At 39.2% G+C, this 20,978-nt stretch overlaps 1 protein-coding gene across 1 annotated transcript; it reads left to right on the forward strand.

Annotated features, from left to right (window-relative positions):
• Positions 1–8,715: 8,715 nt before the first annotated feature.
• Positions 8,716–11,169, forward strand: LOC147273997 (salutaridine reductase-like). Its single transcript, XM_086256101.1, has 5 exons — positions 8,716–8,830; positions 8,923–9,166; positions 9,264–9,338; positions 9,711–9,881; positions 10,132–11,169. Exons 1-5 carry the CDS (start codon positions 8,796–8,798, stop codon positions 10,513–10,515), a joined length of 909 nt encoding a protein of 302 aa, XP_086112227.1. The 5' UTR covers positions 8,716–8,795; the 3' UTR covers positions 10,516–11,169.
• The last annotated feature ends 9,809 nt before the right edge of the window (positions 11,170–20,978 follow it).

The raw sequence follows: 20,978 nt of genomic DNA on the forward strand, positions 1-20,978 counted from the left end.
GCCAAGCACTTATTCCACTTCTTCAAAGCTCCAACTCAGCAAGGATAGTCAATGTCTCCTCCGCATTGGGACAGCTAAGGGTACAAAGCCGAACCCCGACTGTCACAAATAAGTATTTCTTATACGTAAATGTTCTCTTACTAGACAGTTTGACATGTTTTGGATTCAAGATTGACAGACTCAAAACATAATATGATAGATACCTAACAAGAGAACATTACTTTTATATAATGTTGTGTTTTGTTATCTAAAATAAATTGATATTTAACTTTATTCACTTGTAATTAATGTTTCAACTGGCTGTTTGGATTTTAGATGATTCCAAATGAGAAAGCCAAGAAGGAGCTAGGAGATGCTGATAGCCTCACAGAAGAGAAAGTGGACAAGCTAGTTGAGGAATTTCTGGAGGATTTGAAGCAGGATTTGATAGAAACCAAAGGCTGGCCCACTAATTTATCAGCTTACATGGTGTCCAAAGCAGCTCTGAATGCTTATACCAGGGTTTTGGCAAAGAAGTATCCCAAAATTGCTATTAATGCAGTCAGTCCTGGGTTTACCAGCACAGACATGAGCGAAAATGATCCTCGGGCCATCCCAGTTGAAGAAGGTGCCCGAGGTCCTGTGAAGCTGGCTTTGCTGTCAGAAAGTGGAATTACTGGCCTCTACTTTGAACGGACTGAACTGTCAACCTTTGAATGAGAGAGAATAGTGCAATAAAATACTTATGCATATGTACCTCTGTGTACACACAATGTGTTAGGAAAGAAATTGAGTTTCTTAAGTTTTAAAGATTTCAGTTCCAAGTCTTTTCTTTTCATTTTCTTCTTTTTTCAATGTTTGGAATGCTAAAATATATTGTGTCCAGAGATTTCTAGATCCTCCCATTCCACTTGGAGATCAAGGATTTTAAATGAACATTACGTACTGAAAGATGTGGTGTCATATTAAAGTTACCAAACTAGTCTTTTAAAAATTTGGGAAATTGAATTGAATTCTTCATTTGTTCCAAACATGAGAATTTAAAGGTACTGTGCAATTTGATATTATATTGCAAATTAATATTAGAATCCGTAGATGCTCAAAGTGATCAACGAGTTCAATGATTGTCTAATATGGTATCTAAGCTTTAGTTGTAGAAGGTCTTGCGTTCAAAACCCAATTCTTTGTTAGTTTGCAACGTATAGGGTGGTAGCGTATAGGATGAGACTCCAAGTGAGTGATATACATTGTTGATTCAGTCCCTAGTAGCTTAAACTTTAGGGTCCAACGGTTGTCTAATATTGGACAAGACAATAGACCCCCTTTTTTTTGTCTGGTTTTTGTGCTTTACATCACTTGTATGCATAGATTCCCTCTTATTTCAAATCAGAAAGCAAGGAGATGCTCAGGGCCACATGCACAAGAGAAAGTGGACACAAAGCTTGAAGTGTTTCTAGAGGATTTTAAGGAGAATTTGTGGAAACCAAAGCTTGGAGTGTCAACCTTTTGATTGAAATTAAACATGAAAACTATGTAGTATACTAGTATTCATGTATGTGTATGTGTTCTGTTTTCAAATAAGAACGAGGGAAGAACTATGTAGCAGGTAGCAGCTACTAACTACTAGTTCATGTTATGTGTTGTAGAAGGTTCAATCTGTTGGCGTTCCTTGCTCCATTGTATTGTACCCAATTAGTACCCATCATATATCCAAATTTTGAGAGGTTTTGGAAATGAACATCAATAAAATTAACATTGAACTTCTACTTTAATTCTACATAAGAGGCATAAAATTACAAATGAAGGTATGCATGCACAAGTTTCCTACAAACTTTTTCGACACCAGACCGATGTATCCTAACATAGATTGACTCTGATCTTTTTATCTTTTAATTGTTCTTATAGGTGATTCTATCAAAATATCAATCTTCATCATACTATGATCTTTTAACTACAGCTATTAACAAGTTGCAACTTGCTCCACAAAATTAAAGGGCTTTGGAAATAAATCAGACACTAAAAAAGATATGGAAAATCTAAAGAAACCCCATGACCAAAGTTTTGTTAGCCCTCACGTCAATTGCTCTTAATAAAACAATATAATTTGTTGCACAATAAATCATAGAAAATGGAGAAATTTAACCAGATAATTAAATCCAGGATAAAGTCCCAGTTCTAGTTTGGCTTTATCTCTAGCCAACCGTACAATGAGAATTTGAATTCTCTCTATAATTTAAGAAAAATATTTGGTGTTACCTGGCCTGCACTGCTGGAAAATTTAAAATATAACATCAAATAACAATGATAAAGAATTATGATTTCAATCTTCAATACTGAACAGGATTCTTTCTTTCTTTCTTTTTTTTTTTTTTTTTTAATTTTATTTTTATATAGCAAGGAATGCATTAGTTTTTATCCCAAGTAGTTTGGAACAATGTTAACATTTGTGGCATGGTCCCCTTTCTTATTTATAATTCCTTTCTTTGATAGCCGTTGTAGTGGGGTTGTCTCGCTTCAAAAATTAGTGTATCTGACTGTCACATGTGACCTTCTTTTCACAACATACATGTAAATATGTAGAACTCACTTTTATATGGTTAGATTAACGTGTATGTTGTGAAAATGAAGTCATATGTGACAGTCATACACAAAAATTACTCAATCATGTGGTGAGAATGTAAGATTATGTTAGACATCCCTCCTTATTTGGAGGAGGAAATAAAAAGAAAAAGAAAAAGTTGGTTGCAAACCGTATAAGCAAATTAACTTTGCTTAAAATAAAGAGAGGCTTTGCCTCTTTCGTGCATGGCCATCAATTGCATGCACGAATGGCCTATATAAGGTACCATTCTCATGCATTCAAATAATTCAAGAAGTCATCGAACATAATCCTCCCTTTGAGAGAAAAAAGTGAGAGAGTTCGAGAGAAATAAATCCTCACAATTTGTGTGAGAGAGAAATCCTCTTGAGTAATATCCAAGAGAGAGTTAGCCACTTCGGTGAGTTTGTCTTTGTAACCCATTATTTTTGTGGAAAAAGTTTTTAATGTCCATAAACTTTGGTGTCACTTGATTTCCTGTTTATTCAATTGTTGTTAAGAGCTAGCCTATTTTAATTACACAAGGATGGGAAAAGTTTGATCCAGGGATCACCAAATTATTTATTAGCATTATTATTTGCCATCTTTCCCAACAAGTGGTATCATAGCTTAGCTCATTATTCGTAGTATCTTGTGTATATCAAAATGGAGGAAACATCAACATCATCGTCAACAACAATGATCAAACTGACTTCCTCAAATTACTCCATATCAAGAATGGAGGACATCCTTTTTTGCAAAGACTTGTATGAGCCTCTTCAAAATGAAGGGCAGAAACCTGAAGGGAAATCAGACAGGGATTGGGACATCCTAAATAGAAAAGCTGTTGGACAAATCCGACAATGCATTGATCAAAGTGTCTTTCATCATGTGGCACAAGAAACCGTTGCCTATTCATTATGGACAAAGTTAGAGTCCATGTATGAGAGAAAGACCGCACAAAATAAAGCTTCATTGATTCGCCGGTTGGTCAACTTGAAGTACAAAGATAGTCGAAGTGTTTCTGAACACTTAAGCGACTTCCAAGGTTTGGTGAACCAATTGACGAATATGAAGTTGGTGCTTGATGATGAATTACATGCACTATTGTTACTCAGCTCCTTGCCAGATAGCTGGGACACGTTGGTGGTGTCATTAAGCAACTCAGCTCCTCAAGGCATTCTTACATTAGACATAGTAAAAGACAGCATGTTTAATGAAGAAGCTAGAAGGAAAGAACAAGGACTATCGATCGAGTCAGAGGCTCTTGTCGTCGAACACCGTGGAAGAAACAGTAATCGAAAACTCCACAACCGAGGCAAGCCAAGGGATCGGTCAAGGGGTAGGTCCAAGACAAGGAGAGACCTAGAACGTTACCACTGTGGCAAGCCAGGCCACATAAAGAAAGAGTGCAGACAACTCAAAAGAGAGCTAGAGAAGAATGAAGCCAAAAACACGGCTGCCACTACCTCTAATGGAAATGAGGTAATTATAATTTGTGATGATGGTTATGTTAACTTAACATCACAAGATACATGTTGGATAGTTGATTCTGGTGCATCCTTCCATGTAACCTCACGGAGGGACTTCTTTACATCCTACACCAATGGAGATTTTGGTAATGTTAGGATGGGCAATGATAAACTATCCAAGATCATGGGAAGAGGAGATGTTTCCCTTGAAACCAACACAGGTTGTCGCTTGGTTCTCAAGGATGTGAGACACGTTCCAGATATGCGTCTCAATTTGATCTCTACCGGAATCCTAGATGATGAAGGCTACACCAATGTCTTTGGTGAAGGGAAATGGAAGCTCAGTAAAAGTTCTCTAGTGGTAGCTCGAGGAAAGAAGGAGAACACCCTCTACATGACACATGCAAAAGTCAGTAATGGGTATGTGAATACCCTCGGAGAAGACTGATCAATTGAGCTATAGCACAAACGACTCGGTCACATGAGTGAAAAGGGACTTCAGATTCTAGCTAAAAAAGAGGCACTAACCGGAGTAAAAGGAAAATGTATGCCTCTAAAACCATGTACACATTGCTTAGCTGGAAAACAACACAGAGCTTCATTTCATCACAGGCCTGCAACAAGGAAACCCAATGTTTTGGATGTTGTATATTCTGATGTTTGTGGTCCTATGACCACTAATACTCTTGGAGGTGCAAGGTATTTTGTTACCTTTATTGATGACTATTCCAGGAAAGTTTGGGCATATGCGCTCAAAACAAAAGATCAAGTGTTTGACATATTCAAACAATTTCATGCCAGTGTTGAAAGAGAAACTGGCAAAACCTTAAAATGTATCCATACAGACAACGGAGGAGAATACATGGGAGCTTTCAAAAATTACTGCAAAAGTAATGGGATTAGGCATGAACGATCTGTTCCAAAGACTCCTCAGCATAATGGAATAGCTGAGAGAATGAACAGGACAATTATTGAAAGAATCAGAACAATGTTATCTCATGCTAAGCTTTCTAAGAGTTTCTGGGGTGAAGCTATGATGACTGCGGTTGATTTAATCAACCTTTCTCCATCAGCTCCGTTGAATGGTGATGTGCCAAATAAGTTCTGGAGCGGCAAAGACATTTGCTACAATCATTTGAAAGTGTTTGGTTGTAGAGCATTTGTTCATATTCCTAAAGATGAAAGAACTAAGCTTGATGTCAAGTCGAAAGAATGTATCTTTGTGGGATATGGTAATGAAGAATTCGGGTACAGACTATGGGATCCTATCAACAAGAAGATTATCAGAAGTAGAGATGTTGTCTTCTTCGAAGATCAGAATATTGAAGATATTCAGAAAGGTGAAAAGCCTGCTAATCCCAAAGAATATCCTATTAATTTGGATCCAGTTCCTCCTCTTACTGAGCAAAATAATGGGGGAGATGCAATGGAAGATGCTGGAGATGATGCATATGATCCTCCAGTTGACAATGATCCAATTCATGATCAAAGGGATGATCAAATTGATGATACATCAGATGATTCGATAAGTGATGATCCAAATGATGAAGTAGCTGATGATAATGAGGAAGAAGATCAAGCTCCTTATCGACAACCATTTATCGGTCCTCAGCTACGACACTCAACCAGGGTACGAAAACCCTCAAGCAAGTACCCTACAAGTAAGTTCGTTCTACTCACCGACGGGGGAGAACCTGAGTGCTACCAAGAAGCTCTGACACACGAGCATAAGGGGGAGTGGTTGAAAGCCATGCAAGAGGAAATGAAATCCTTGCATGAGAATCACACATATAATTTGGTAAAATTACCAAAAGTTAAAAGAACACTCAAGAACAAATGGGTGTACAAGTTAAAGACTGAAGAGAACAGCTCACAACCAAGGTTCAAGGCAAGGCTAGTTGTGAAAGGCTTCAGTCAAAAGAAGGGAATTGACTTTGAAGAGATTTTCTCACCCGTGGTGAAGATGTCATCCATCAGGGTTGTACTTAGTTTGGCTGCAAGCTTAAACCTAGAGGTTGAACAGCTTGACGTGAAGACAGCTTTTCTTCATGGTGATTTAGAAGAAGAAATTTACATGGAGCAGCCAGAAGGATTCAAAGTCAGAGGCAAAGAAGATTTAGTCTGTCGACTACAGAAACGTTTGTACGGACTAAAGCAAGCACCTCGACAATGGTACAAGAAGTTCGACTCCTTCATAATTGAGCATGGATATCGAAGGACCACTTCAGACCATTGTGTATTTGTGAAAAGATATGATAATGGTCAGTTCATCATACTACTTCTATATGTTGATGACATGTTGATCGTAGGACAAGACAGTGACAAGATTAGTAAACTAAAGAAAGAACTAAACAAGTCCTTTGCGATGAAGGATTTAGGACCCACAAAACGGATTCTCGGTATGAATATCTCTCGTGATCGAAAAAATAGAAAGTTGTGGTTATCACAAGAAAAGTATATCGAGAAGGTACTAAAGCGGTTCCACATGGATAGAGCAAAGCCAGTTGCTACTCCACTTGCAAGTCACTTCAAGCTTAGCTCTAAGCAGAGTCCTACAAGCAAAGAAGAAAAGGATAAGATGACCAAGGTGCCGTATGCCTCAACTGTTGGTAGCCTCATGTATGCTATGGTGTGCACAAGACTAGACATAACACATGCAGTTGGTGTTGTTAGTAGATTCTTGTCTAATCCAGGGAAAGAACACTGGAATGCTGTAAAGTGGATTCTCAGATATCTCAGGGGTACTTCCAAAATGAGTTTATGCTTTGGAAGTGGCAAACCTGAACTGATTGGCTACACAGATGCAGACATGGCTGGAGATATTGATTCCAGAAAGTCTACTTCAGGATACCTGATTTCATTTTCAGGGGGAGCTGTCTCATGGCAGTCAAAGCTACAAAAATGTGTTGCTTTGTCTACAACAGAGGCAGAATTTATTGCAGCTACTGAAGCTTGCAAGGAAATGTTGTGGATGAAACGATTCCTACAGGAATTGGGACAACAACAACAGAAGTACACACTGCATTGTGATAGTCAAAGTGCAATCCATTTGAGTAAAAATTCGAGTTTTCACTCGAGGTCAAAGCACATAGACGTGAGATATCACTGGATACGTGATGTGCTAGAATCCAAGCAATTACAGCTTGAGAAGATCCATACTGATAACAATAGTTCAGATATGATGACCAAGTCCTTACCTAAGGACAAGTTCGAGTACTTCAGGAAAGCAGTAGGCATGATGGAGCCCTCCACCTAAGTCGGGAGGGGGAGATTGTTAGACATCCCTCCTTATTTGGAGGAGGAAATAAAAAGAAAAAGAAAAAGTTGGTTGCAAACCGTATAAGCAAATTAACTTTGCTTAAAATAAAGAGAGGCTTTGCCTCTTTCGTGCATGGCCATCAATTGCATGCACGAATGGCCTATATAAGGTACCATTCTCATGCATTCAAATAATTCAAGAAGTCATCGAACATAATCCTCCCTTTGAGAGAAAAAAGTGAGAGAGTTCGAGAGAAATAAATCCTCACAATTTGTGTGAGAGAGAAATCCTCTTGAGTAATATCCAAGAGAGAGTTAGCCACTTCGGTGAGTTTGTCTTTGTAACCCATTATTTTTGTGGAAGAAGTTTTTAATGTCCATAAACTTTGGTGTCACTTGATTTCCTGTTTATTAAATTGTTGTTAAGAGCTAGCCTATTTTAATTACACAAGGATGGGAAAAGTTTGATCCAGGGATCACCAAATTATTTATTAGCATTATTATTTGCCATCTTTCCCAACAGATTATATATTCGATCAACACGCCCCTATATGCAAGGTTGAATCAAGCCAAACATGTAAAACAATTATATTGGATAATGATGAGAACATGTGACTGAACAACATATATGTATATGATTAACAAACTATCCACTTTAGTGCCATATAAACTTGGAGTATTGAATTCGAAATCAATTAACTATTAGTGTAGATTTATCCTAAATATATTAAAGGCTTATTCACACGATTGCCCCTTGTGAGATACACTTTTTTCCACTTTGCCCCCTGAAACTTAAATTCTCTCAGTTTGCCACCTGAACTTCACACAGTTGTTGCAAAAGACCCTATGCCGTCAACTCTGTCAAATTTTCCGTTAAAATAGCTGACGAGGCACCTATAAGGCATGAGTACGTGAGACCCTTTTTTAGTTATGTTAAATCCATGTGAACAAAAAAAAAATAAAAAAAACTTTTTAAACTAAAAAATAATAAGATTCATGTCAATTTTTTATAATTTTTTTTGTCCATATGGATCTTACGTACATAACTAGAAAAGGGTCTCACTCATGCCATATAGGTGCCACGTCAGCTATTTTAACGGAAAAATTGACAGAGTTGACGGCATAGGGTCTTTTGCAACAACTGTGTGAAGTTCAGGTGGCAAACTAAGAGGATTTAAGTTTCAGGGAACAAAGTGAAAAAAAGTGTATCTCACATGAGGCAATCGTGTGAATAAGGCTTGAAAAGGATCGATTAGAATACTCATTGGACATTTGAATATTCCCAACTATTTCATAGTGGCCATACCAATAGATTGACTAACATAGGACGACGTCATGGCATACGTGACCAGTAAAGACTCATAGGTTGGACCAACTATGAAAAATAGATCAGTTGGTAATTAAACGTACTATTATAAATAGCTTTATAAACACTTGGATTTCTTGTAAACCATCATCATCTGCATATATAGCTGAGACATCTTTTCTGAAAATCTGTAACAAATCAAATGGCAGAAACAACCATCAATTTCGGGTCTAAAAGGTACATCCATCTTTCACTTTATTATCATTATAGTCACCATTTAGTATTCTTTCTTAATTTTGATTTTGATTTTGGTTTTTCTATAATTATAGGATTGCAGTTGTTACTGGAGGCAACAAAGGGATTGGGTTTGAGATAAGTAGGCAACTGGCTTCTAATGGGGTTGGGGTGGTATTAACAGCAAGAGATGTGAGGAGGGGCACAGAAGCTGTTGAGAAACTAAAAGCTTCTGGTCTCTCTCATGTGGTCTTTCATCAGCTAGATGTGACTGACCCAACTACCATTGCTTCTCTGGCAGACTTTCTCAAAAATCAATTTGGAAAGCTTGACATATTGGTAATTTTCCCTCTCATCACTATGCACCACTTCATCACTTGATTAACCACCTCACACATAACTTTTATTATTATTATTATTATTTCCAATTTTTCAGGTAAACAATGCAGGAGTTATTGGATCCATATTCCTCACAGACGACAAAGAGAAGTTGATACTTGGGCCTAATGAGGTAAGTCAATAAAATCCTTTCGAAAATGGTTGTATGAGTTAATTTGATATACATTAACGGCTTAAACCTTTGAGGTCTAGTATTTGTTGTTTAATATGGTATCAAAGCTTTGGTTGCAAGAGATTATGGGTTAGAACCCTTCAATTCTCGATTCCCCACTTTTTGTTGGACTGCACTTATATGTTTCTCTCTATCTCCATTTTGTTTTTTGCCTTTCTACATGTATATACGTGAGGAGAGGTTTTACTTTGATATATATTGTTGGCCAATTCATTAATAGTTTTAACTTTTGAGCGTCTAATTGGTCTCTTACAGTATGAATGGGAGGATATATATATATATAATAATTGACAAGAGCAAATGCTGATACAGATTGTAGGTCCCAAATTGGAAGTAGTGGAGCAAACTTACGAGACAGCACAGGATTGCTTGAAAACAAACTATTATGGAATTAAGCAACTCAGCCAAGCACTCATTCCACTTCTTCAACAATCCAACGCAGCCAGGATAGTGAATGTCTCCTCCGCAATGGGACAACTAAGGGTACAAAATCGAAATCCTGACTCTTAAAGCCATAAATTGTTATTTCTAAGTTTATATAGGGAAATTTTTTCTTACTAGACAGTCCGACATGTTATGTTGTTGAGATTGACAATCATAACATAACATGGTAGATACCTTTATATACTGTTATGTTTTGTTAATAGTAATGTGGAGGACTTTATCAAAATCATATTGATATTGAACTTTCTTCACTTCAAATTAATGTTTCAACTGGTTTTTTGGGTTTTAGATGATTCCAAATGAGAAAGCCAAGAAGGAGCTTGGAGATGCCGATAGCCTCACAGAAGAGAAAGTGGATAAGCTAGTTGAGGAGTTTCTGGAGGATGTTAAGCAGGATTTGATAGAAACCAAAGGCTGGCCTACTAATTTATCTGCCTACATTGTGTCGAAAGCAGTTCTGAATGCTTATACCAGGGTCTTGGCAAAGAAGTATCCTGAAATTGCTATTAATGCAGTCAGTCCTGGTTTTACCAGCACAGACATGAACAATAATAGTCCTGGGGCCATCACAGTTGAAGAAGGTGCACAAGGTCCTGTTAAGCTGGCTCGACTGTCAGAAAGTGGAATTACTGGCCTCTACTTTGAACGGACTGAACTGTCAACCTTTGAATGAGAGAGAATAGTGCAATAAAATACCTATATATGCATATGTACATCTGTGTACACACAATGTGTTAGGAATGAAATTAAGTTTCTTTAGTTTTAAAGATTTCAATTCCAAGTCTTTTCTCCTCAAGAACTACTAAGTATCAAGCTTTCAATCTAAGACAGTCCACAAGTATCCAATTTATGTACAAGAAATTATATTGCTGGTGGTAGTATCATTCTTTTAGCCTTTAGTATCATTCTTCAAGGTGGTTGAAGGGTTTCTAGAGGGTGTGAAGGAGAATTTGTGGAACCAAAGGCTGGCCTACTAATTTCTCTGTGTACTTGGTATCCAAGGCAGCCTCAATGCTTACACAGGAGTTCTGCAAAAGAAGTATCCCAAAATTGCAATTAACGCAGTTAATCCTTTATACACTAGCACTGACATGAACTTCAACACTGGGGACTTGACGATTAAAGGTTCTGTCATGCTGGCTTTGATCCATGAAGGTGGATCTTCTGGCCTTTTCTTGTTCAGCTTGAAGTACTGTCAACCTTTTGATTGGAAACATGAAAACTATGTAACCTTGTGATTGGAAACATGAAAACTATGTAGTATACGTATGTATGTATGTGTAAGTGTTCTGTTTTGTGCAAGAAAGAGGGAATAACCCATGTATCAGGCTAGCAGCTACTAATTAGTTCATGTTACAAGTCATGAAAGGGTCAATTTGTAGGAGTTTGTTGCTCCAATCTCAATTTTTAGAGGATTTGGAAAAGAACATCACTGAAATATGTGGTCTCATGTTAAAATTACCACACTAATCTTTCATAAAATTTGTGAGTATTACTATCACATCCCTGTAATGGAAGAGATGTAAACAAGAGCTGTGGCAAAATTTTCAAAAAGTCACCATCAAAATGTCAAATAGCAGCAAGCCACTACAGACTTCTCCTCTTATCTACATCTTTTCAAAGACTCACCCAATCAACTGATGCAGAAAAAGCAGATAATAGAGAAAAGCAACATGGAATATAAATTGAATTACATAAAACTTTGAGCTTTGACATGATGTATACTCACTTTAATACTGTGAACACTCAAAATTTCATAAGAGGCTTAAACTTACTAATGAAGGTAATGCAAGCACAAGTTTTCTACAAACTTGTATCAGGACATGACTGATTTTATATTTGGTCGACACCATTGAAATTTTGTTTAAAATTTGGTCAACGCCTGCCAGAGAACACAAACATAATTGCATGGTTAAAAAGAAGACTTTTATACACATGTGCCTGAATTGTTCCCCAAACTTTGCATTCATAGAAGGCAGATGACACTTAATCATCTAAATTTTGCATAGGAATGGAAGATGGACAAGCTAGTCAATCAAAAGAAAGTAGATGAGTATGGACAAAACATGAAGAAGATACAAGGATGCAGAAAATGTTTATGTTTTGGACCTCTTTGATGGTTGAAATATCATTAGATGGACAAAATGTTAGATAAATAGGTGCTCTATGGTGATTCTATCTTTGTCTTTTGTATTCTTACAGGTGATTCTATCAAAGTATCAATCTTCATCATAATATGATCTTTTAACTACAGCTTCGATCAAGTGATCAAAATTTTGCCATTAACAAATAACAAGTTGCAACTTGCTCCACAAAATTAAAGGACTTTGGAAATAAACTCAGACTTTAAAAAAGATATGACAAATCTAAAGAAACCCCATGAGAAAAACTTCGTCGGCCCTTACGTCAGTTGCTCTTAATACTATAGTGGATTGTTTGACTACAATTTAGTATGCTTTAGTTTTTGTCCCAAGTGGTTTGGGTGCAATGTTAACATTCGTACCATCTTCTTTCTTATTTTTAACTCCCTCCCTTTGATAGCCACGGCTCACACATGACTATTCTACTCACAAAAAAATGAAAAATTAAGCAGCCACAGTGGGGTTTATGGCTTCAATGATAAAGCAACATGTGTCTAAAGTAGGGAGATGTCATGGTAATAATTGGTATACGACTATACGTGACAAGTACAGACTCAGAGGTTGGACCGACTTTGAAGAGTACATAGTTGCTAAACTATAAATAGCTCCCAGAACATCAGGAAGAACAAACACTTGGATTTCTTGTAAGCCATCATCTGTTCTTGTAAACCATCATCTACAAATATAGCTGAGACATCTTTTCTGCGAATCTGTAACAAATTAAATGGCAGAAACAACCATCAATTTTGGGTCTAAAAGGTACATCCATCTTTCACTTTATTATTACTATAGTCATCATTTAACATTCGTTCGTTCTTAATTCTTTTCTCTTTTTTTCTTCTATAATAATAGGATTGCAGTTGTTACTGGAGCAAACAAGGGGATTGGGTTTGAGATAAGTAGGCAATTAGCTTCTAATGGAGTTGGGGTGGTATTAACAGCAAGAGATGTGAGAATGGGTACAGAAGCTGTTGAGAAACTGAAGGCTTCTGGTCTCTCTCATGTGGTCTTTCATCAGCTAGATGTGACTGACCCAACTACCATTGCTTCTCTGGCAGAGTTTCTCAAAACTCAATTTGGAAAGCTTGACATATTGGTAATTTTCCCTCTCTCTATACATCACTTGATCACTTGATTAACAACAATTCAGACATAAACTTTTTTTTTTTTTTTTTTCTGTCTGCTATATTGCAGGTAAACAATGCAGGAGTTATTGGATCCATTTTCCTCACGGATGACAAAAAGAAGTTGGCAGTTGGGCTTGGTAATGTAAGTCGATAAAATTCAGATATTGGATTCTTTTGAAAAGGTTGTACGTGCTAACTTGTTATACATTATTGGCCCATTTGTTAACGGCTTAAACTTTTGGGCTCTACTGATTGTTAAACAATGGATCAAAGCTTTGGTTGCAGGAGATTTTGAGTTAGAACCCGTCAATTCTCAATTCCCCACTTTTTGTTCATTTGTGAGATTTTGGGTTAGACTGCACCTATATGCTTCTGTCTATCTCTACTTCTTTGCCTCTCTACGTGTATAATTGAGGGGAGGTTAAAACCTGATATTCATTGTTGGCCAATTGCTAGTAGTTTAAGTTTTTGGAGTTTAATTGGTGTCTTACGGTATGAATTGGATGATATCTATATAATGTAAATCATTGACAAGAGCAAATGGTGATACAGCTTTCTGATCAGAATGTTTGGGCTAATACTTTGATAATCTCTTATTACCACAAAACAAAGTATATATACATGGTCCTATAGCTTAATTACAGGAGAAAAATAATTAACATAATTACACCCATATATTCCCTATTAATTATTCCGTTGACTCACATCAACACTCCCCCTCAAGTTGGTGTATATATATCACACATACCCAACTTGTCTAGTGAGTCCATAAAAATCCTGTTTGCCACGGCCTTGGTCAATACATCTGCAAGCTGATCCTCGGACCGCACAAATGGAAAGTTGATGATTTTAGCTTCAAGCTTCTCTTTAATGAAGTGTCTGTCAATCTCAATATGCTTCGTCCTATCATGCTGAACTGGATTATGTGCTATCTCAATAGCAGATTTGTTATCACAATATAAGTCCATTGGTTTGGAAAGTCTGCAACCCAAATCAGTCAACAGATTTCTTAACCATAAGAGTTCAACTACTCCAAGAGCCATACCTCTGTACTCAGCTTCTGCACTTGATCTAGATACAACTGATTGTTTCTTGCTTCTCCAAGTCACTAGATTTCCTCCTACAAAGGTAAAATAACCTGAAGTAGACCTTCTATCATCAGCTGAGCCTCCCCAGTCTGCATCAGAAAAACCTTCCACATTCAAGTGACCATGATTAGCAAATAACAATCCTTTACCTGGAGCAGATTTTAAGTACTGTAAAATCCGTTCCACGGCATCCATATGGGGTTTGCATGGGGCATGCATGAATTGACTTACTACACTAACAGCATAAGCAATGTCAGGTCTAGTATGAGATAAATATATTAACCTTCCAACTAGCCTCTGATATCTCCCCTTATCTGCTGGTGAAGCCCCCAAACACTCAAAAAGTTTGTGATTCTGTTCCATAGGAGTCACAGCTGGTTTACATCCAAGCATACCAGTTTCGGCCAATAAATCTAGAACATATTTCCTTTGAGACAAAAAAAATGCCATGCTTAGATCGAGCAACTTCAATCCCAAGGAAAAATTTCAAATCCCCCAGTTGCTTCATTTCAAATTCTCTAGACAAGTACCTCTGTAAGTCAGAGATTTCTTCCTGATCGTCTCCAGTCAGAACCATATCATCAACATAAATGATAAGACAAGTAATTTTTCCTTTCCTTCGTTTTAAGAACAAAGTATGATCAGAATTACTTTGTCGATATCCATAGCTCTTCATTGCACGAGTAAATCTCCCAAACCATGCCCTTGGAGATTGTTTAAGACCATACAGAGACTTTTTCAATCTACATACCAGTCATGTATTATCAAACTCTGGTACACCTGGAGGTGGATCCATATATACTTCTTCAGTCAGCTCACCATGCAAAAATGCATTCTTGACATCGAACTGAAGAAGTGGCCAATTCCTGTTTGCGGCTAATGACAATAGAACTCGTACTGTGTTCAATTTTGCAACAGGAGCAAAAGTCTCCAGGTAATCTATGCCGTATGACTGGGTGTATCCTTTTGCCACCAGACGAGCTTTATATCTCTCAACTGATCCATCAGCTTTATGTTTGACAGCAAACACCCATCTGCATCCAACTGTTTTCTTCCCTTTAGGTAGAGAGACCAATTCCCAAGTTGAATTTTTCTGAAGTGCCTCCATCTCTTCTGCCATAGCCTTGGTCCACCTAGAATCTGCAAGAGCATCCTGCAATCTACTAGGGATAGAAACAGAAGATAATTGCAAGACATAGGATGCATATGACTCTGACAACTTAACAGAAGACACATGATTTCCAATTGGGTACCTAACTTTAGCATTGGGGTCTGGCTCATATTTGACTGGTGGTTGTCCTCGGTTAGACCGAGGAGGAAGAGTAAATTTAGGAGCAACAGTATCAACAGTAGGATTGGAAACAAGAGTATTGTTGATTACCTCAGGAGTTTGATCCAATGGAGTAGGAGAGGTAACTGTACTATCATGGAGTGGTGATTCTTCAACAATGGAGGTCTCATCTTCCACAATTTCAGTAGTCTCATCAGTCTCATGTTCCACAACTTCAGTAGTCTCCTGTTCCACATTCCTATCAGTCTCATCTTCCCATGTTTCAAATTCATCTGAATTCACATCTTCTGGAGCTGCTCTTGTCCCTGTGATAAAACCCCAACGTTTCCGACCTCTAATTTTATTCTGTACTATGAGAGCCCAATCAATATAATTTGAGCCATCAAGTTTTTCAGGTGAGATTAGTGATGACACATCCTGGGAACTCAGCGGAGGGAGAGCAGGCAGTAGTGGTTTGGAGTTAACCACATCCTTGTTCTTGTTTTTGTTCGAGCCTCCAGGACTAGAGGGAGGTGTCTGAGACATAATGATTGACAAATCAAGAAAGGCACACACAAGACCAGCAAGCAACCAAGCAGTCGGCGTCACGGGTACAGTAAGGAATAGAGCAGACTGCGTTGCAGCGGGTGATCGATCGTCACTACAATCAGAGGCGGCGCGCACAGATCAGCAGGCTATCGACGTCACAGCGGCGCGCACAGATCAGCAAGAAATTAGCGTCACAGCGAGCGGCGTCACGATGGTGACCAGCGCACCAGCGAGCAGGGTGGTCGGCGTCACTGGAAGAGACTGGTCGGCGTCACGGCGACTGGTCGGCGCGCACAGGAAAACTTGCATGGTCAAGTCTTGGGAGTGGGTTCAAACGTTGGAGCGTCCCCCAACGCCGTCTCTTCTGGGACGGGCCCATAATCCGGAACTATTTCGTGAGATGGATCGGTTGAGATCGCGATGTCAAGGGGACTCGTTTATGCCAAATTTATCCTCTTCCAGGGATAAGAGTCCATCGAACCTAGTGGTCAACCTCACTTCTGGGCAGGGACATATGACTGGTTAGCCGCTATGGTTGTACCTCGTCCATCTGGGACGACACGTCCTCCTGGGACGATACGTTCTTCGGGGACGAATATCCTTGCAGGCACGTTTGCAGCAGGTATATGTGATCTCGTCACTTTAGCTAGATCAGAGAATGCTTCTGGCATATTATGTGTTATACTCTGTAGATCTAGAATTCTCCGCACTTCGCTATCACATTGTGCGGTTCAGGGATCGAGATGAGACATAGTGGGGACATTCCACGTCAATTCACGTCGTTCTTTTGGAACGGTGACGTTCTTATCTCCCCCTAACGGCGGGAAGACTGTCTCATCAAAGTGACAATCCGCAAATCTGGCGGTAAAGAGATCGCCTGTCAAGGGCTCTAAAAAGCATATAATAGATGGGGATTCATAATCGACATATATGCCCATCGTTCGTTGAGGACCCATTTCGGTACGTTGTAGCGGCGCAACTGGCACGTAAACTGCATACCCAAATACGCGTAAGTACGAAACGTCAGGTTCGTACCCAGTCACCAGCTGTAACGCGGAGTAAGGTTGGGTAGCAGTGGGCCTCAACCAGACCAACATGGCTGCATGCAAGATTGTATAGCCCCACGCAGAAATTGGAAGCTTGGTGCGCATAACCAAGGTTCGTGCGATCATTTGTAATCTTTTAATGAACGCTTCTGCGAGACCATTCTGGGTGTGAACATGGGGAACTCGATGTTCAACATTAATCCCTAGGGGCATGCAATAATCATCGAAAGTTTTCGATGTAAACTCTCCGGCATTATCAAATCTTCTGGACTTTATAGGATAATCCGTGTGGTGAGCCTTCTGGGCGAGAAGTTTAGCAAAAACAGCGTTTCTTGTGGACAATAGTGTAACATGTGATCACTTTGTCGATGCATCAACCAAAACCATGAAATATTTAAATGGTCCGCATGGTGGTTGGATAAGTCCACAAATATTCCCTTGTATCCTTTGCAGGAAAAGGATGGAGTATTTACTAGTCTTTACATATGATGGTCTAGTATTCAACTTTCTAAGCGAGCAAGTTTGGCATAGTGTGTCACTAAACACAAGATCCTTATTAGTAAAGGGATGCCCGTGTGATGAATTGAGGATACGGCGCATCATACTTTGACCTGGGTATCCCAACCGGTCATGCCATAGAAAGAAACTGCTCGAATTGGTTAACTTCTGGTTAACTATGTGATTGGCCTCAATCGATCTAATGGTGGTCATGTAAAGACCGCTCGATAGGCATTTCAATTTCTCCAATGTACGCTTCTGGCCATACAAATTGGAGGTTATGCAAAGATATTCCACTCCATTTTCTTCAGTGGTTTCAACGTGATAACCGTTGGCTCGAATATCCTTATAACTCAACAACGTTCTTCTGGAACTTGGAGAATATAAGGCCTCATTAATGGTAATTCAGTACCATTGGACAACATAAAAATGGGCTTTGCCATGGCCCTCTATCAGGTTGGATTGGCCTGATATGGTTGTCACAGAGGTATGAGTAAGCAATAAGTTTGAAAAATACTTCCGATCTTGAAGTATGGTGTGCGTAGTAGCACTGTCTGCCAGACAACAAACTTCCCCACTAAACGTGCTTATTCATAAATTTAATTCAATAGATCACATGTATGAAAATAACTTGATTGAATTAAATAATATTCGAGCATAACCAAATTTTCAAAACAAATAATCCAAATCATAAATCACCAAAATAATCCGAATAAGAAAAACATTATTCAGAAAATAAATACGGCACAAGCGCCGATCATATCCATGTCATCGAGTTTCTAGTCCTCGAAGTGTCCAGATTCAGCCTGGAAATCAGTGACCTCTAGGGTGGTACCCATAGGAAATGATCCCTCAATGAGGTTGGTCTCTCGAGTTCCGCGACTGGCGTGATACTCATTTACAGCTTGCGCTGATGCACGGCAGGTGCGGGACTAGTGATCAGTTCCTCCACATCGGTAACAGAGATCATTCTGATTCTGATTCTGGTGGCAACGGGCCGGACCAGTGTTCCTCTCATTTCGAGTTCTTGGGGCCGAGAGACCGTGGTTCCTACCACGTTGGCCTCGGTCATACAGGTTATTCCTCTGAGAACCTTTCCTTCCATATCTCGGGCGGTCAGACTTTGTGCCCTTTCTATGACCTCGGTATCCTCTTTCGCGGTTTGAATCGCGATAAGCAACAGCGTTTGCTTCAGGCAATGGTGCTGCTTTAGTACCGACTGGTCGGGCTTGATCATTTCTCATTAATAAGTTGTTCTTTTCAGCGAACAATAAATTAGTGATCAATGCCGAGAACTTGATAAAATTCATCTCCCTGTATTGTTACTGCCGGACCAAACAGGAGGTAGGGAAGGTGGAGAAAGGCTTCTCCAATAGGTCAGCTTCGGTGAGCTCCTCTCCACCAAATTTGAGGAGTGACCGGATCCGGCAGATCTCCGAATTATACTCATTCACGGATGAGAATTGCATGGTCAAGTCTTGGCTTCTTGATGCTATGACTAAAGAAGTCCGATCACTCTTTATTCGATTACCGACAGCAAAGGACATTTGGGACGCAGCCAAACAAACTTATACAGTGAGCCAAGATGCCTCCAAGGCATATCAACTCCATTGTGAGGTAATCTCTGTACGTCAAAATGGTGGGTCTATTATTTCCTATTTTGGTAAGCTGCAAAAACTTTGGCAGGATATTGATGCAATTGAACCTTGCATTATGGATTATGCGAGTGATGTTGAAAAATACACCACTATGATTAACTCTCAGAGATTATACATGTTTCTAGCTGGTCTGGATTCTCATCTAGATGGAGTTAGAGGTCGTATTCTTGCTATGTCTCCTCTACCTAAATTACAGGCGGCATATGCAATTGTGTGCTCCGAGGCTAATCGGCAAGAAGCTATGATGGGGGGTGCTGATGGGGCAGTCGCTATGGCAGCCCGCAAAATCTCACATAAAGATGCGAAGATAACTGACAGGAAGTGTACTCACTGTGGAGGTACAACTCATGTGATTGAAAAATGTTTTAAACTGCATGGCTATCCTGAGTGGCATCCGAAGGGTGTGAAAGCCTCTCCCTCTACTTCCAAGATTGATGACACCAGTTCCAGGGTGAATTCCGTTAGTGCATCCAGCTTTGTTGCCAAGTCAGGTACATCTAACTCTGTTTTGAGTACTTCTGCTTGTTCTAGTGATGGTACATGGATAATTGATACAGGTGCTACGGATCATATGACCTCTGATTATTATGTGTTGAGTCATCTATCATCAGTTTGTCCTAAACCATTTATTATCAATGCCAATGGTGTGTCATCTCCTGTTGTCGGGGGCGGCACTGTGTCTTTGTCTTCTAGGTTGTTGTTACGTGATGTTTTGTTTGTTCCTTCCCTCAACTGCAACCTTATTTCTGTTAGTAAACTAACTCAAACTCACAATTGTGTGGCCACATTTTTTCCTACTCATTGTATTTTTCAGGACATCCATACCAAGGAGAAGATTGGCAGTGGTAGGAAGAGAGGTGGACTGTACTATCTTGACAGTGGTGTTTCTCCATCAAGTGGTCGTGGTGTTGTGAGTGTGGTCCGAGCAACTTCTTTACAGAATAAGAAACAGATCTGGTTGTGGCATCGTAGACTTGGTCATCCTTCATTTGGTTATCTTAGACGATTATTTCCCTCGTTATTTGTTGATTTAAATATTTCTGACTTCAGTTGTGATGTCTGTGTTTTGGCGAAAAGCCATCGTACTGTGTTTCCTTCTAATGATCATCGTATGGATATTCCTTTTGCATTGATACACTCAGATGTTTGGGGTCCTGCCCCGTCTGTTACACATAAATGGATGAAATGGTTTGTGACATTTATTGATGACTGCACACGAATGACTTGGGTTTATCTTCTGAAAAATAAAAGTGATGTGTGTACTGTTTTTCAACTCTTTCATAAAATGGTACTCACTCAGTTTGCATTCTCTATTAAGGTTCTTCGCTCTGATAATGGTGGAGAATTTATCAATACTGAATTAAGTCAGTATTTACTTTCTGCTGGGATTCTTCACCAGACTTCTTGTCCTCATTCTCCGCAACAGAATGGAGTTGCTGAAAGGAAAAATCGACATTTATTAGAGGTCACTCGGTCCCTTCTTTTGGGTGGTCATGTGCCCTCTTTCTTATAGGGTGATGCTCTGAGTTCCGCTGTGTATCTGATAAATCGAACACCATCTAGTGTCCTGAACTTTCGTCGGCCGTTAGATGCTCTATCCGATTTTGTTTCCTTACCAGGTGTTCTTCATTTAGAACCACGGGTCTTTGGTTGTGTTGCTTTTGTGCATTTGCATTCTCATCAACGATCCAAGCTTGACCCTCGGGCCTTAGAATGTGTTTTTGTCGGCTATGGTCCATCTCAAAAGGAGGTCGGCGCA

The sequence above is a fragment of the Dryas octopetala genome, chromosome 9 (assembly GCF_963921425.1).
Source record: "Dryas octopetala chromosome 9, drDryOcto1.1, whole genome shotgun sequence".
NCBI classification, from domain to species: Eukaryota; Viridiplantae; Streptophyta; class Magnoliopsida; order Rosales; family Rosaceae; genus Dryas; species Dryas octopetala.